The sequence below is a fragment of the Natrix helvetica genome (assembly GCF_964273705.1).
Source record: "Natrix helvetica genome assembly, chromosome: 1".
In the NCBI taxonomy this organism is placed as follows: domain Eukaryota; kingdom Metazoa; phylum Chordata; class Lepidosauria; order Squamata; family Natricidae; genus Natrix; species Natrix helvetica.
This window is the reverse complement of record NC_138548.1, coordinates 340,818,367-340,836,864: the sequence shown is the minus strand read 5'-3', so window position 1 is coordinate 340,836,864 and position 18,498 is coordinate 340,818,367. Positions and strand designations below refer to the sequence as shown.

General features: G+C 43.5%; 1 protein-coding gene across 2 annotated transcripts in view; it reads left to right on the top strand.

Annotated features, from left to right (window-relative positions):
- The window catches only part of LOC309383079 (laminin subunit beta-1-like), a 112,751-nt gene extending 104,182 nt beyond the window's left edge, over positions 1-8,569 (top strand). For both annotated transcript variants that reach the window (XM_081935239.1, XM_081935238.1), the window contains 2 exons: positions 1,917-2,064; positions 5,002-8,569. In XM_081935239.1, the coding sequence (XP_081791365.1) occupies positions 1,917-2,064; positions 5,002-5,135 (282 nt within the window). In that variant the 3' untranslated portion in view covers positions 5,136-8,569. The remainder of the gene's footprint in view (positions 1-1,916; positions 2,065-5,001) is intronic.
- Positions 8,570-18,498: the final 9,929 nt, after the last annotated feature.

Below are 18,498 nucleotides of genomic sequence, written 5' to 3'. Positions count from 1 at the left end.
TCAGTTCGCATGCCCTAAGAAATGGCTCCACCTGCCACCTCTGACACGTGTGCCATAGCTTTGCCATCACGGCCACTGCAACCGTCCTAAATACGAGTCAGTTGCCAAGTGTCTGAATTTTAATTATGTGACCATAGGGATGCTGCAATGGTTGTAACTGTGAAAAACATTCATGAGTCCCTTTTTTCTTAGTGCCGTTGTAACTTTGAAAAGTCACTAAATGAATTGTCGTAAGTTGAGGACTATCTGCACTTGTCAGATTTGAAAAAAAAAATCTCTTTTGCCGAAAGTCCACCCCAGCTAGTCCGTTCCCAGAAATACTTCCCCAGGGGAGCTGGTCTCATGGTTATTTTCCCCTTTATTCTCCTGCCTTCTTCTTCCTTGCCCAGTCTAAATGTCTGTGTGGGCAGGTGGGTAAGTGATGGAAGGGAAGTCCTCAGCCTACCACCACAATTGAGCCCAAAATGTATATTGCGTGAGGCTGCAAAAAGGGGATCACACTGCAACTGCCATAAATGTGAGTCAGTTGTCCAGCATCCGAATGTAAATCACATGACCTGCAACGGTCATAAGTATGAAAAATGGTCATGTCCCTTTTTTTCAGTCCCGTTGCAACTTTGAATAGTCCCTAAGCAAACTGTTGTAAGTCGAGGACTACCGTATTGTTGCCACAACCTCACAATGCAGCTCTTCCCCTTACCTACTGTTGTGCATTGTCATCACTCAGCCATGTCTCTGCATTCGCATCGTGATATCACAGCACAAACATTATTTGGGCATCACCAGGGTTAGGAATGGAGGATGCCTGCATGGCTAAAGAAGCCACAGGGAGGTGTGCCCATTTTTCCTCTCATGCATCTTATTCTCAGTTTTGAAGAACAGCTATGAAAATGCTGATGAGAAAATAGCTAAATCTGCCTCTGTAAAACAACCCAAAAGGCAACAACATCATGAAGTTGTGGCACATGATAAGGAGTACCAAGGCCTGTTTGTATCCGTTTAGGGAACCGAAGAATGAGTTCACAATTCAACTAATCTCCGTGCGTGTATATATTAATTCTGCCAGATGTTACACACTGTTTTACTATGCTTTACATCTGTTTATTGGCATATCTGGGAAATGGAGATCAGTAGGACTGCAGGAGAAATATTGGTCACCGCTACAAAATATCCCAAGTGCCAAAATTAAGGCCTGCAGGCAGAATAGAAACATGTCAAATGACAAGCCGTGATCAAGAATAAAATGCAGAACGGCTGCTGACTTGGATAAATTGTGAGATAGGTCACGGTTTCATTTGATCTGTCTTGAAGTTTGTAAATGGCTTGCAAAGTCCACTAACAGTTCTGAAGGTGGTATGGAAACCTAGATACTGTTCTTAATTTCTGGGACCTAATTTCTTTGCCTGCTTGGTTTGCTGGAAATAGACTAGCGGTTGGCTCAAGGGCAACCGCCTCACCATTCTTCACACATGTTTACTCTGGGATTGTCTCAGGGTTCTCAACGAAAGAAGACTCCGAGGCTTGAGATTCCTCAAAGCTCCATTTTATTAGAGATGTCATATTGGCACATCTGGGAAAACCCAAATCTGAAAGCTTCCACCCAAACGAAAGTCCAAGCCCCTGCCCAGCACCCACATGTCCATCACATGGCCCAATCGGGCACCATCCAAAACCGGAGTTGGCTCCCAGTCACGCCACTCCAGGTGCAGGGTAGGATGACCTTGATTCTCTGAGAAAGGAATGTTATTTTGACTATATGTCTCCCATACTCCATATAATCCCCCCTCCCAGTTTCCAACAGCAATAATTGTGGCAGGCCTGAGGGCCCAAGACAAATGATGGCTTCCAGGCGTGACAGATTGATTGCCAACTTCTACCCATGTGCTTTGTGATGATGTTTTTCCCTTTGTGTCCAGGAGGTAGACGAGGTGAAGCAGAATTACCAGAAGCTGCAGGACGAATTGGAAAAACAGCCCAAGGACGTCCTGCTCAGGCTGAAAAATCTGAAGGAGGAAGCCCAGAACCTCCTGGATAAGGCCAACAGCAGCAAAAGAAAGCTGGAAGGTGAGAATGCAAGAGGAGAGTTTGGCTAAATCCCAACCTCATGTATCTTCTCTGATTATGCAAATATATTCAAAAAAATAAACATTGGTGGTGACGATGGATATTTACTGACAGGTGGTATGGGAACCGAGCTAGATTGTCAAGCACAAAAGTCCACATTTTGGATAGAGAGAACCATTGGTTTGAAAGAGAGGAAAACACAGGTAGTCCTCAACTTATGACCACAGTTGAGCGCAAAATGTATGTTGCTAAATGAGAAATTGGTTAAGTGAGTTTTTCCCCCTTTTTACAACTTTGCTTGCCACACGTGTTAAGTGAATCCCTGCAGCTGTTAAGGGAATAACATGGTTGTTAAGTGAATCTGGTTTCCCCATTGATTTTGCTTGTCAGAAAGTCGCAAAAGGGGACCATCTGACCCCGGGACACTTCAACCGTCATAAATGTAAGTCAGTGGTCAAGCATCCGAATATAAATCACCATGACCATGGGGATGCTACAATGGTCGTAAGTGTGGGAAAACAGCCCTAAGTCCCTTTTTTCCCCATTGATGTTATAACTCCAAACAGCCACTAAATCAACTCTTGTAAATCAAGGATTACCTGTAATCCATCTACGTTAGTGTGAAGGATGGGAAGCTTCCCTCCCACCTTCAATTAACGAGGTGCGGATCGCAGCCCTTCCGAGTAGCATATCTCTTAATGAGCAATAAATAAAACCCGAGAACATGTTCTAATGAAAACAACTGTTAATATGAAAATAAAATAAAACCTTACTATCTAATTCTTACATTCTGGCAAGAGCAATCATCGCCCACCACCTCCGGCAGGCAAACGAAAATCAGAAGGAAAGTACAAGAATGTGTGTGAAGAACGTGTGACGTATTATGAAGACATGCGCAGTAAATCATTGTCAGATAAGAAAAACATTTCTACAGTATAACTCAGAATATAAGCTCAAGTAGACAAACATATTAACGTAGTGACAGTTAGAACTGAAGACCCCTCCCTCAACAGAGGGGGGAGGAGTAAGATACCACCTATTTCTAGTTTACAATGCAACCCTTGCGGCTGTTCCAAGAAGATTCCACAAACAATTGCACCCTGATTCAGGTGACCCTGAGGACAAAGATAAACCCCCAAGTGGCCTCAGGAGGTTCTCAGAGAGAATGCTAATGACCAGATGACTGCAAAGGAATACAATCCTTCCATTCCCCCCACACACACCCGCACCCTACCAGAATCTATCTTTCCACCACCACCCCATCCAATCTCAACTGTCAATACCTATCCTATCCCCCAGTGGTGGGTTCCGGATCCCGTCGAAACCGGTATGCTGCGACGGGGCTGGGCGTCCACCGCGTGCACGTGGATGCCAGTGGTGGGTTTCAAATTTTTTTAGAACCTCTTCTGTAGGTGTGGCCTGCTTTGTGGGAGTGGCTTGCCAGCCACGTGACCAGGTGGGAGTGGCTTGCCAGCCATGTGACCGGGTAGGAGTGGCTTGCCAGCCATGTGACTGGGTGGGAGTGGCTTGCCAACCATGTGACTGGGTGAGCGTGGTCAACTTGTAAAATGTGGTGAAACTCACTTAACAACGCCCTTGCTTAGCAACCAAAATGTTGGCTCAGGAACTCTGGCATTTGAAGCACGCAAGTCTTAAAGCTGTCAAGTTACAAGACCCTTGCACCCCTAACCCTTTAGAAAAAAAACCCCAGGGGTGTTCAAACTTGACAGCTTTAAGACTTGTGGACTTCAACTCCCAGAATTCCTCCTCTCGCTCTTCATCTTGATGATGTGCAGACGGGCGGGGAGAGGGAACTGGAACCAGTTCTAAACGGTTCTGTAGATTTGTGGAACCTCTTCTATAGAAGATGTTAGAACTGGCAGGAACCCACCCCTGGCGCATGCGTGCCCACCACCCGCAATGCTCCAGCTGCTCGGCGGAGCATCGCGCAGGCACCGTACGCTCCGTGCACATGTGCAAATGGCTCGGTTGGGTCAAATACAGGTAAGGACAGCAGGCAGGCGGGTGGGCCCTCTGGAACACCGTACCAGAATGGTACCTGGTGTTCCCAGCAGGCACCGCTATACCTGTACCAGGGAGTACCGGCTATAACCCACCACTGCTATCCCCTCCTCCCCCCCAATCTTCAGAAGTGATGAAGCTTCTTGGATGAGAAGCAAAATGTTCTCTTCTTCTTCCACAAGGAAAAAAAACAATCCAGTTGTCTTTTGAAGAAAAAAAGCACTTTTGAGGCTACATAGTCCAGTGTTCCACTACCCCAGGCTAAACAACCCACTGAACAATAACAGATAATCATAAATATCCTGATCGTTTAGGGAGTTAGGGAACCTCGCTAAGCATGCCATGAGAACGTGACACAACAAGTTACACAATGAAAATTGTCTCGCGGTTTTTAGGAAATACTCAAAATGCAAAGAAGCTAGGATTTCCAGGGAACTCTGACATGGAATACGGTTTGCGGGTTACTTTAGCAGATGCTGGGATATTTAAATTAATAATAGTGCAGCTATTCAAATCAAGGCAGGTTTTGTAAAAAAAAAAAAAATAGACAAGTTCAGGGCCATTATTATCACCAAAGTTCTGAGGTTTGAAATAACAGTACGATCAAAATCCATCATTTCTTGGTTCATAATTGAACTGCTTGGCATTTTGATTCATACATCCGCACTCCCCTTCTTAAAAGGGGGGAAAAAAACCCTTGCTATTTCAGGACAATGTTTCCCAATCTGGGGCCTTTAGATGCGATGGAATTCCTGGTCTGCATCTTAGTGTAACCGAAGTTGCATCTTTGCCAAGCTGGATAGAAATTCTGGGTGTTGCAGAAGTAGAAATCCTATGATTCTGGAAGGCACCAGAGTAAAGAAAGTGTTCCATAGTCTCAATTGTTTTTTTAAAAAAATCTGGCTATTCTTTCAGAATTGGAGAAGCGCTTTGAGGACAACGAGAAAGAAATGACAAGCAAAACCACAAAACTGCAGGAGTTGGAGAAAACGGCCCTGGGATTACTGAAATATATCCAAGACAAAGCCACTGCCTATGCTACCTGCTAAGGTCAAGGTTTCCGTGGACAACCCTTTGGGGTTGGCTTGGCTTCCTGCCAGCTCCGGACACAGCTATGGTATGGTGCTTTCTACTGATGCCAATAACTGGCTCTTAGAGACAAGACTTTGGCAGCAAATCCAGAATCTTAATGTAACCCAGATCATTTCATCCTCAACCGATTGTAGCACTTAAATCTACCTGGGATCAGGTGTTAATAGGATGATTCTACTGTGAATGTTTTGTAGAAACAATATGTCTAGTCTATGTTTTGACCCAGGATCCTGGAACATAGGCCAGTTTCTAAAGGTATAAGCTGGACAGATAGAATATTTCCCCTGTAGTCGTAGAATGGGAACCAGTTTGGTGTAGTGCAAGGGTCAGCAAGAGCCACAACTGTCCCAATTGGAAGCTCCCCGTTCAATTCTGGAGCCGACTGGAAGTTCGGTTCTCCCACCATAGAGTCTCCTCCTAGCGCGGCATCCTTTTTCCTCTGCTGACCAGAAGCCCGTTTCCCCACCACAGAGTCTCCTCCTAGCACTGTCTCCTTTTTCCTCTACCTGTCCTAACTGAAAGCCCTATCAATTGTAGAGCCAACCAGTGACAGGAAGCCGCAGCAGAGGGATGAAAGAGCCACATGCGGCTCCAGGGCTGCTGGTTGCTGACCCCTGGTGTAGTGGTTAATGCACTAGACTAGAAACCAGAAGATTATAAGTTTTACTCTTGCCTAAGGCATGAACCCCTTAAGTGACCTTGGGCCAGTCACTCACTCTCTGCCCTAGAAAAGAGCCATGGGCAAACCACTCCTACAATCTTGCCGAAAAAACAGCAGGGACTTATCCAGGCAGTTGCCACCAGTCAACCATGATTTGAAGGCCCCAAATTGTTATCCTAGTCATGGAAACACTTCCTCTTTCAACACCCTCTTCTTATCATTCACAATGCTATTTTCATTATAGTGTGGAAACCACCATAATTTCTGTATCCTCCAGGCTGCCGATGTGAATGCCATAAAAGCTGAATTTCACTTACTGCCATTCGAGATTACTGATCTTTCCCAACATCTTTTTAATTATTGGTGTCCTTATTTTTTAAAGAAAGTAATGCACATATACTCCATAAACAATAGTTTTCTAAGAGATTTTCCTATCCTGGTTCCCTCAGCTCCCATAGCCATCAATTAGCAACTAGGTATTGGTTACAGCAAACCAGATGCAAACTCAAAATTAGAATAATTTTCCTGACTGTGACAGCTGTTAAGCAGTGAAAGCCCTGCTGGAGTCAGGGTTTGGACTAAAAGATCTCCATGATCATTTTCAACTTACTATTGTATGATTTTAAGTCCAACACCGCTAGTTTGGAGAAGACTGCAGGCCATGACACAATATTCTCCTCCTATGAATACTTATTGAAGGTCTCCTATATCCCACTCCAGATGAGGAACCGCCAGTTATTGTCAGTCATGATTATTTTGGGTTACCAATTGTAGCCATCAGCATACATTAATATTTTTTTTAAAAAAAAACAAGTGACACTCATATGGTTTCTATAATTCTTTCCAACCTTTATTCTGGATCTATTCTGGGTCACCTGACCAGGATAACTGGGGGCTTAAGAATAGAGCAGCTGTTATCTTACAGGGATAACAGAACAACAGAGTTGGAAGGGACCTTGGAGGTCTTCTAGTCCAACCGCCTGCTCAGACAGGAAACCCTATATCATTTCAGACAAATATTTGTCCAAACTCATCTTAAAAACTGCCAGTGTTGGAGCATTCACAACTTCTGGAGGCAAGTCGTTCCACTGATTAATTGCTCTGTCAGGAAACGTCTCCTAAGTGTTAAGTTGCTTCTCTCCTTGATTAGTTTCCATCCATTGCTTCTTGTCCTGCCTTCAGGTGCTTTGAAGAATAGGTTGACTCCCTCTCCCTTAGATATTGAAACACTGCTATCATGCCATACCAACTCCAGCAACTATTCTTTATATATTCTAGCCTCCAGTCCCCTAATGCATGTTTCTGAACTTTATTATTCTCCATCACATCTAACCCATTTTCTAAGTCCATTTTTCTTTTCTTGGTTTCTCACCCTGCACACACACACACACACACCCTTAAATATCCAATTTGCATCAGTTTTGCTGATAGAAAGACACCCAGACCGACTAATAGGCAGGCATAATCCTAAATCCCTTTACATAATTTCTTTCCAAGATTCTGTTGGGTTGGGAAGAATAAAAAAGATTGAAATACATTCATACCCCTTGTAACCTTAATAGCTTAGGGTGAATTCTAGTTCTCTTATTCCCCTGCACAAGCAAACTGTAAGGAGAGAAGAGGGTTCCCCAAAATCTATGGATGAACTTTCCTCCAAGGTTGATTAAACATTACTGTAGTTGGAGATGGAGAATTGGACAACTTAGCAAATGATCAGTTAGAGATGATTTGTTGGGATGAGATATAAGATTCTCTTTTAATTATGTTGACAAAAGCAGAACAATCAATTAATGGATGTTGATGTTTTCCCCTTATTTACACGTCTCTTCCAGTGGTGGGTTCTTACTGGTTCGGCCGAATCTATAATAACGTAGCGGCCTGGGTTGCTGGAACCGGCAGCGACCCAGGCCTGCCAAGCTCCTGAACCAGTTCTCCTGGTGATGCTGTAAGCGCTGCCATCTTGTTTTTTTGCTTCTACACATGCGCAGAGCCATTTTAGTTGTACTGCACATGCGCGCACAGTGGGCATCAAGCACAGCACGCCCCTGAGTGAACCGGCAGTCGCGGCTGCTGGAACCCACCCCTGGTCTCCTCCCCTTCAGACCCATCAGATACAATATAGCTGGCATTGAAGCAGTGGTGAAACTCAATATTTTCATTAACAGTTCTGTGGTGGCCTGGCAGAGGAAGGATACTGCAAAATCCCCATTCCCTCCCCACTCCTGGGGCCAGCCAGCGATGGTATTTGCCGGCTCTCCGAACTACTCAAAATTTCTGCTACCGGTTCTCCAGAACCTGTCAGAATCTGCTGAATTTCACCCCTGCATTGAAGGCAATCTAGATTTCATGAGGTCTTTGCTTTTTCTTTCTTTTCACTTCCATCCATCATTCCACTTGATTCCCTCAGCCATTTTTTTTAACCTATTTGCCTAGAGAAGGGTGTGTTTTAGGTCGATATTTAACCCAATGTAGTATACCCTCCTCCATTTAATGTTTTTCTGTTACAGATGTAATTATCTGGAGATTTTAAAAAATGCCTCCCTACTTCTACGGGTTTTCCTAACTTAATGGAACTAGATGTCTATGTTCTGAATTCTTCCCTATTTTATTGGCCCAATGGGCCATCTCTAATTCAGCCGCCGCAGGATGGAAAATGAGGGTGCCACCTCTAAAAACGTAGAATTTTAAAATGTTCTTTCCTTGTAGTAATAAAGCCTTTGACCTTTCTGATTTTCTGGTGTATCTGTGTATATCTGTGCCTCCTGATACACTAATCTTATTTATGTTTCAAGGAATACCTGTGAACCTTGAACTCTGAAACTGCAGCTAGATATATTTCGGCTTTACCTTATCTACTTGCGATGGAAAGGTCTTTGGGAATCCCCTTTTCTTTGCAGAGGCAATTTTTTTCCCTGCCCTAGACTTTTCATGAAGACTTCCTTATCCTAGTGTTTTCCAAACATATCGGACTCGAACCTCCATCATTCTCAGCCAACATGGGGAGAAAATGTGTCGGGGGAAACGAATAGCTGGGTGTCAGACAAAAACCAAACCTATGTCTTTTTCACACCCATATTAAATCTCTCTGCCTTTATCATGCCCGCAGCATTCAGAGGGGGGATTAATAGCAGAAGCTAAACACGGTCTGCAAATAAAAGGAAAGAACAGCGCTTCACTTATTTCCAGATACAGGCAGGGTAGTCCTTGACGTACGACCACAATGGGAGTTAGAATTTCCATTGCTAAGCAAGGCAGTGTCGAAGTGATTTTACAACCTTGTTTGCCCCCGAGAAATGAATCCAGCTTCCCCCACTAATTTTGATGCTCAGAAGTCGTCTGGGAAATGATAATCACATGTTCCTGGGATGTTGCCATCATTGTAAACGCATGCCGGTTGCCAAGCACCCAAATTCAGATCACAGAGAGGACTATGGGAATGCTTGTTGGCTATAGAGTAAACATGAGGATTGCTTGAAAGTTGCTTTTTTTCCCCAGCGGCTGTTGTAATTTTGAATGGTTGCTAAATGAATGGTTCTAGATCAAGGACTACCTGTAAGAGAAAGAAAGAAAAAAACAATGTGTTTTTGTGGTAGTTTCTTCCATGGTTGACTTATAAGCTAGAAAGGAAAAAGAGATGTGTTATAAGAAGTCTCCAACGCCATACAAAAGTCTAACAAGCCACCCCCCCAACCCCCAATTAGGATACAGTGATACTTTTTCCATCAGTTTCTCAACAGGTTGGATAAATTTGAGGCAAATGAAATCTGTCACCTAACCTGCATGGCAAAGATTTGATTTTTCATACTCACTCATCTGTGCTCATACTTCGCTAAATTTTATCAATAAAAACGTGTTTTTATAATAAAAAAAATACCTACAGCATGATACACTACATCATAGGGATATATCCGGTATGTTGTTGCTTCAGTCTGTCGTTATATTATTATTAATTATTAGAGAGAGAGAGACAGAGGGAGGGAGAGAGAGAGAGAGAGATAGACAGAGAGTGTGTCAAGCCGGCTTCCCTCAGCAACTAAGAAAGAAACCACTTAACTCCATTTTGCAGAATTAAAAGTACTTTCACTGGTTATGAAAAGATAGCAGCTAAGCAAAGCAAGATCTGAGGCAAAAGCGCGCAAAATCATACATATCAATATGTGACCAAACCCCCTCCCCCTGGAAACCCTCATCCCAGTGTCCAGTCTGCAAATCCCTTAGGTATCATGTGAGTTCCATCTTCAAGGAGCATCATCAGGTTGGTATGGACGGTTGGCTTTGACTGACACCAAGCACTAATCTCCAGCATGCGTAGTAGACGGTGAGACCAAAACTCCCTTTTTACAATCTCTCCTGTACTTAAACTTCCACTCCCAAATACCGAGGGGCGGGGGCTCCCTGTTTTAATGGCAGCCGAAAGCAAATAGCGAAACAGAGGCTGACAGAGAGAGAGAGAGGCAGAAGCAGAGAGGGAGAGGGAGACAGACAGACAGACAGACAGACAGACAGACAGACAGACAGACAGACAGACAGGTGATTGATCAATTGCTCGAAAGGAATTAGTTCTTATTTTCCAGCTAAGAAGTACTGGCCAAGGTTCCAAATGTTCCTAGTTCACAAAATAGATAAGCAACCTTTGTATCATGTAACCCTGATTTTTCCCCCCTCACAACACATAGCTGTATCTGGAAATGACTTGCCGAAATTCACAGAGTTTGGCAGATGAAGGGAAGTATCTACAGTATGTCTCCCGAAGCAATGCCTAAAGGCTTATTCCTAGATCGACACTAGAAACAAGATTACATTCTATGGCTGGAAATAAGATTTGCCCTTTTAGAATGAATCAGCTGATTGAAGCAGGCAGGATCGGACTAGTACAGACTGTTGGGTCCCTTGGATGCGCAGTGCATGTTTTGACAAATAGCCCTTAGCTTTGGGTGGAGAAACTTTGTTGTGCTGTCCCTTCTCATCGTACAGCATCACGGCAGTAACAACCAGCATCGGCGGAACTAATAGATGTTTTTTCATTTTGTACCCTCCAAGGAGAAGGTCCTTTTCTGGAATCTTCGGTTGCCAGTATAAAGATCTCTCAAAAGCGGGAGGGGGGGACACACACATAAAAAGCAGGAGGGGGAGACACGCCTAACTTGCTTTAGAGAATTCAGAGCTATGCTCAGCTCTCTGCATGAAAAGGAGCAAGCTAGGAAAAGCACATTCCAGTCCCTCTGGAAGGCCAGCCCACTTTGTGCATGAGAAAAGCTGGAGCCTGCTCTCGCTCTCTCCTTAGCAGGGATGGGAGTCTGTCCACCCACTGCACGAAGGAGGCAGAAAAATGGGTACTGTATTAAGGAATAGGCAGACATGCCGCTGGCAAGTCAACTAGTACAGATTATATACTAGCCAGCCCTCTATGTGTGAAAGATCATTTAAAACCAGATTGTATGGAACTGCTGTAGAAGCTGAATTTTTTGAGTTTGGAGCCGTAGGAAGTGGAACAAACTGGAACGCAGACAATCCCCTCTCTTTTTGAAATGCCAGGACAACATAACAACCTAGTTGTGGAAGAGTTTGGTTGTGCCTTATCTCTAACCACTGGAGCAGGTCAGCCCCCTGCACCTTGCTCTTCACTTGCAGAGCCTGGAAGTAAAATTCAGAAACGGAGAGTTACATTTCTGAGAACATCCGAGGAGGTCAGAAAAAAAGGGAAATCAGCCCATCCCTCCCGCTTCCTGAGTGTTATTTTTCCTGTAGGAAAAAAAAATGATTTTAATTCCTAGACATTTCCGATTCGGAGTTATAGTCTTTGGAACTTACAGGCACACTGTCTAGAGAATCATTAATGTGTGGACTTGATTCGAAATAAAAATTATTTTCCCCACATTTGCAGCCGTGCATGACACAAACGTGTCCTTTTGTGACAGGAAACCATGATTTTATTCTCAACGCATACTAGCCTGTGAGGGAGATTTATTTATTTATTTAGTCACTCACTCATGTACAGGATAACAGGAATAAGAATAAACATGAATAAGAACACAGGAAATAGGTACAAATAAATGGGGACAGTAGGACAGGGACTTAAGGCACACTGATATGCTTATGCCCCTACTTACCTCTTAGGAATGGAGTGAGGTCAACAGTAGACACTATAAGGTTAAAGTTATGGGGGTTTGAGGATGTAACAACAGAGTCAGGTAGTGCATTCCAGGCATAGATCACTCCATTGCTGAAGTTGTATTTTCTGCAACCGAGTTTGGAGTGGTTTACCTTGAGTTTGTATCTATTGTCTGCCCATGTATTATTTAGGTTGAAGCTGAAGTAGTCATTGGCAGGTAGGACATTGTAGCAGACAATTTCGGTACTACGCTTAGGTCAGACCGTAGTTCTAGATTGTTCCAAGCCCAAAATATATCTTTGGACAATGGAATAACTATCTACCCAATTCTAGAATGGCGATTTACCAGCCCTTAAATTTAATATCTTCTTCATTAGTTTTTTTTAAATTCCTGATTATCCTTACAATTTAATTTTTTTAAGTATATATCCAGATTGTTCTTTGGCCAAACTCTCCGAGAATCGGAGATAAGAAAGATCTGAAAAATACTGTAGATTGTTGCATTTCAGGACCACAAATAGGCCTTCTTACTATGGTACCATTAAGAAGGAAAATCATTTTTTCTTAGTATATGTTGGGCATCTTATACAATCTTAGATAACCCAGTCTTTTAAAAAATGCACATTCCTACACGTGTCAAAGAAAAATTTGCTGTTCATATAAGGATGTGTCCCCTTCCTTTGTAAGTCTGCGCTCACCACTTTGCAATTATGTTTAAAACAATTTTAAAGTACCATAAAACTCCGTAAATTGACATTTAGAGGCTTCAATGAGGCATTTAGTTGTCTGCCATAATAACAATACTCCGAGGAAGACATTTTTAAATCCTCACTATGGAAACAAAATACTGGAATAGAATAGAGAAATCCAGCAATATTTCATGAACATTCATATGGGTGGAGGACAGCGCATATCAGACTGGTAAGAGCAACAGTTCTCAGTTCTATAAATTGAATTGCTATATGGTTGCACCATGGCTAAAATTAATATCCACGTTCTGGAGTAGCATTCATCATTACAAAGTTTATGTTCATGTCTAATTTGTAAACTTCCCAGAAATATCTGGCTGCAATTTAAAAAAAAAATGGCCAGCTTATTTATCCAGGAGGGTTGTGTTGGTTGAATTTGTGTGTCCTACTAATTGGAGTCTCATCGCCGTGTGGCTAAAAGAGCAGTTCCAGACAAATCATGGCTTTCTTCCAAGCATGTGTACCTCCCCCCCTCTTAAATCCATAAATTGCAACTGGAATTGCAGCTGATTTTCCATGCTCTCTGGGTTATTGCACTTCTTTTAGTGTGGCTGTCTTACTGATTTTATTCTCCATCTGGGATAGTGACATGGGGGTTATAAATGAGAAAAAAAAGAGCCTGACTAAGGATAGTCCTCAACCACCAGATCAGAATTTCCATTGGTAAGCATGGCAGTTGTTAAATGAGTCACGCCTGATTTTATGACCCATTTTGCTGCCGTTGTTAAGAGAATCACTGCAGTTGTTACGTGAATTATGCCACCGTTAAGTAAATCCGGCTTCCCGATGGAAAAGGTTGCAATCAGGCGACCCAAAGGATGCTGCAACCATCATAAATACGTGCTGGTTGCCAAGTGCCCAAATTCTGATCACGTGACTGTAGAGGGTGCTACAATGTGTGTAAGTGCAAGGAGGGTTTGAAGTCACTTTTTTCAGTGCTGGTGTAACTTCAAACAGTCACTAAACGAATGGTTGTGAATCGAGAACTAACTGCTCCTGAGTGTCAGTGGTGGGATCCTGCCAGTTTAACAACTGGTTCGGTGATTGCATGCTGTGGGCGTGCAAAGTTTTAACAAAACTTATCTTCCATGATACTTCTGGGGAGTAACACAGCTGAGGAGCGACTGAATCAATTGAGAGGATATAGGTAAGTAAAGTGCAAGGGCGGGAGCGCAAACCCATCTGATCATCGGAACGAACCAGTTCACTCCCAAGTTGATCATTGGAGCTACCGGTTCGAACGAACCGATATGAAGCAGCTGAATCCCACCCCTATGTGAGTGTTCCTTGTGAAAATATCAGTTATCATAAAAAGCTGTTTGGCGTAAAACAGCCACTCCTTACTGATTTAAATCTCACCTGTTGCCACCCACAAAAGCCCCCCCCCCCCAAATCTAACTGCATAATGTTCCTTTGAATCAGAAATGGCACCCTTCTTGAGGAGACGACTTCCGGTCCCCGAAGGCGACGGACGTGCACGTCCGCTGCTCGTCTTCTCGGTGGGCTCCGTTTGGGAGCACAGGGTGCCTTGGAGGGGCGCCCTGCCACAGGGTGGCTTGCTGGGACACCCTGGATCAGCAGCGGCCACGGGGGGGTCTCCAGCTTTGCCCCAGGAGCCGGGAAGCGTGGGGGGTGCGTGGCGGCACTGTCATGTCGCCGCGCGTCTTCGCCGAGCGGAGCCTGGAAGGAAACAATTAATTGAAGGCTACAGCTGAAGTGCGGTGAGGTGGGAAGTGTCCCCAAGTCTTTTTGCTAATCTATCCAATTGATGAACAGCAGTCTTTTTAAAACTTTGTTTCAATCTCTGGAAGAGCTAAGATTGGAGGGGGGGGTTCCACCCTCCTCGGAAAAGCAGCACTTGTAATATCTCTCCCTCTCGGAGGAGAGAGAGAGAGTTAAAAACTTACTTTCACTTCCCCTAAGCAATGGGAGAATGACTTTTTGCTACAATTGCGAGAAAAAGGATGGTTGAACTGATCTTTCTTTAAACTATCTATGGGAACTTTTGACTTGTTGTTTTCTGACCTCCTGTGAAGGCTGAGCCAAGATGGCCAACTTCCTCCTTCTTCTTTGCCTTTACGAATGAGATTCCTCTTTTGGAAGATTTTCTGGCTCTGAACTAGTTTCCACCCCAGAGACCTCCAGGAGCCTCTCCTACTACGCATTTCCCTTGGATTTGGAATATTTGATTTAATTATCTGGCCTGGAGCTGCATTGAAAGATTAACATTCTCTTCTGGGTTTGCCTGCCTTGCGATCTCTCCCGGTTGTGCTTCTCCACAGACACCATTTCTTTGCACAGACTCATAACTATCTCTGAGTTTCATGATGGGTCCTAAAAAATTACCACCTGGTAAGGCATCTTCGGCCCCGACATCCTCTACGTCCAGCCCGATCACTCAACAGACACAATTGGTGTCATTTTTACAACCTAAAGCGCCTGAAGAGAGTTCAAAGGATTTATCTGTTCACCAAATGCTTCAAACTCTTTTAAAGGGACAGGATGAATTGAAAAAACAACTGACAGATCTAAATGACCAGCTCAGAGAAACGCAACAACAAGCCACACAAAATAAACAGAGAATAGGTGTACTGGAGGAGGGCGCGGTTGGGATGAGGGAGGAGGTTAAGACAATCCAGAAGGGGAATATAGAATTTGAAAATCATATGATAAAGATGGAATTTGAAAGGACGTCGTTTTTCCTTAGATTTCAAAACTTGCCAGAAACCGAAAATGAAGATCTTAAGGAGATTATGACTACAATTTTAGCAGAATACATTAAAAGAGATAAACAGCAGCTGTGGTGGGATATTGACCTGATTTACAGCATACGCTAGAACACACAATGTTCCAAGGGAAGTCCATGTTAAATTTCTTAGAAGGACTACAAGAGATGAGGTTCTAGGAGCTCAAACGGTGGGACCACTAAAATATAAAGACAAAGAAATAACCATTCTTAAACAGATTCCAAAGAAAGTAAGAGATAAGAGGAAGAAATATTCCTCTTTAGCAAAGAAATTATATAATAAAGGAATCTGGTTCAGGTGGTTATTGCCAGAAGGTATGCTGATTTTCTGGGAGGGCAGCAGAATTAGAATTAATACAGTTGTGGGGGCAGAGGCTTTCATTAAAAAACATAATGCCCTCCTAGACGAAACAGGGGATAGTACACAAGATATGAAAGAGGGAGGGGCCAAGGCTCTGCCAGCAGATGTGGGGGGGGGAGGATGCAACATCTAGAAGACTCAGGTCACAAAAGTGAATTGAAACATTACTGCAATTGTTATAATGTAACTTTCTGGAAGTGATACAAAAAAATGATTGAATAGACTGATGATTTAGTGTAAAATTCAAAACTGCCAATGTTCATTCAAATGTTGATGTTTTTCTATTTCTCTTTGTAAAAATTGTAAGATTTGGGGGGACTGCTTTCCCCCGCATGATGTAGCTGTCAAAATTTTCTATACCTTTTCTAACCCCTTTTCCTTTAAAAAATTTGTAAAAACCAATAAAAAAATTTCTTCAAAAAAAGAAAAAGAAAAGAAATGGCACCCTTCCACTGAAGCAGTGTTTCAGAATATTTTAATACTTATAAACATATTGGCAGAAAATACTTAGCATTCATTACATTTTTAAATTATAATCTGCTACCCAATGCAAGGGTGATAAACAATGTGTGTCTATCGATTTGTGTTAGGTAAATCTACCTGATGCCTTTGGTCATATCATTTCAAATACAAGCCTGTACACCTGTGGATCCTTTCCCCAAAATTTTGATTTGTGTGTGTCTGTGTGGGTGTTTAAGACAGCAATTCAGAAGAAAAGCAACACTAAGAGAATTACTAAGGTAAACATTCTCCTTGCACATTCCTGACTCTAGGGGGCAGTGCTCATCTCAGTTTCTAAGCTGAAGAGCCAGGCTGACCGAAGACGTCTCCGTGGTCATGTGGCCGGCATAACTAAACACTGAAGGTGCATGGAACACTGTTACCTTCTCACCAAAGGTGGTTCCTATTTTTTTACTTGCATCTTTTACATGTTTTTGAACTGCTAGGCTGGCAGAAGCTGGGAAAAGTAATGGGAGCTCACTCCGTTAAGCGGCACTAGGGATTCGAACCGCTGAACTGCCGACGTTTTTGATCAACAAGCTCAATGTCTTACCTACTGAGCTACCGCGTCTGTGCAGGAGAATTACTAATCAGATCATAATAGTGTCCCCTTTTTCACTTGTACATTAACCATGGCACAAACACACCATTACACACGCAGCATTATGAAGAGCAGGTGGCAGCTGTCACAAAGATGCTTTGCACAATTTCATATTGTGTGCTAGTTGCACCATGGATTGGGAGAACCTGCTCACTGTCACATCTTAGGCACCTCCTGGCTGGATTACTACAGTGAACGCTACCTCTGGCTGCCCTTGAAAACCACCTGGGAGCTGCAACTACATTTATTTGAAAGATTTATATAGCTTCCCATCTTACATATAAGATGTCTGTCCTACATGCCTGAGTGGCCGTGCTTTAGATCCTTTCCTGAAACAATCCCATTTGATGGGACCCAAAAGGTGCGACATTTTCTGCTGTGCTGGTCTGTAAATCATCCCAGATCTCCTCAGGGATAGAGGTGACCCCAACTTTGTTGGCCTTCAAAAAGGCAGTCAAAACTTGACTTTTTCTTCAGACTTTAGGGCTGAGATTATTGGGTTTCCCATCGAGAAAGGGATAGAATTGGGATTTCCTGGTTGTCTGGATTTCAACAGAATTCTCATTTTATTTTACAATGTACTATGCATCACTTAGAATCTTAAGCATTCAGACTGGGCAACTTTATCATGTTGCTATGACATGGTCCTAACTTTGTCCTCTCACCATGACATGAAATGCAGGAGATGCGATGCTGGGGAGTTTTCTACCATCTTAAGAATGGATGTATAGTACAGCACTTCTGCTCAGCAGTGGGGACGGACTCTAGGCCTAAACTCCAATAAAATTGAGTGAACGCAGACATTTCACACTTAATTCTTCGTGTGGAATCCATCTGGGGAATATATATATATATATATAAAACCACGGATACAAACCAATTCTCAAAGAATACAGGAATAGCAATAGTGCTTAGACTTGGATACCACTTCATAGTGCTTTGCAGCATTCTTTAAGCAGTTTACAGAATCATCATTTTGCCCCCAACAATCTGGTTTCTCGTTTTACTGACTTCAAAAGGATGGAACGCTGAGTCAACCTGATGAGCCCATCAGGATAGAAGTCCTGGCAGTGGGTAGAGTTAGCCTGCAATACTGCACTCTAACCAGCAGTGAAATTCAGCAGGTTTTGGAGAACCGGTAGCGGAAATTTTGAGTAGTTCAGAGAACTGGCACATACCACTCTGGCTGGCCCCAGAGTGTGTTGGGAATGTAGATCTTGCAGTATCCTTCCCCCGGAGTGGGTGGGAATGGAAATCTTGCAGTATCCTTCCCCCGGAGTGGGTGGGAATGGAGATCTTGCAGTATCCTTTCCCCTGGAGTGGGGTGGGAATGGAGATCTTGCAGTATCCTTCCCCCGGAGTGGGTGGGAATGGAGATCTTGCAGTATCCTCCCCCCGGAGTGGGGTGGGAATGGAGATCTTGCAGTATCCTTCCCCCGGAGTGGGGTGGGAATGGAGATCTTGCAGTATCCTTCCCTTGGAGTGGGTGGGAATGGAGATCTTGCAGTATCCTTTCCCCTGGAGTGGGGTGGGAATGGAGATCTTGCAGTATCCTTCCCCCGGAGTGGGTGGGAATGGAAATCTTGCAG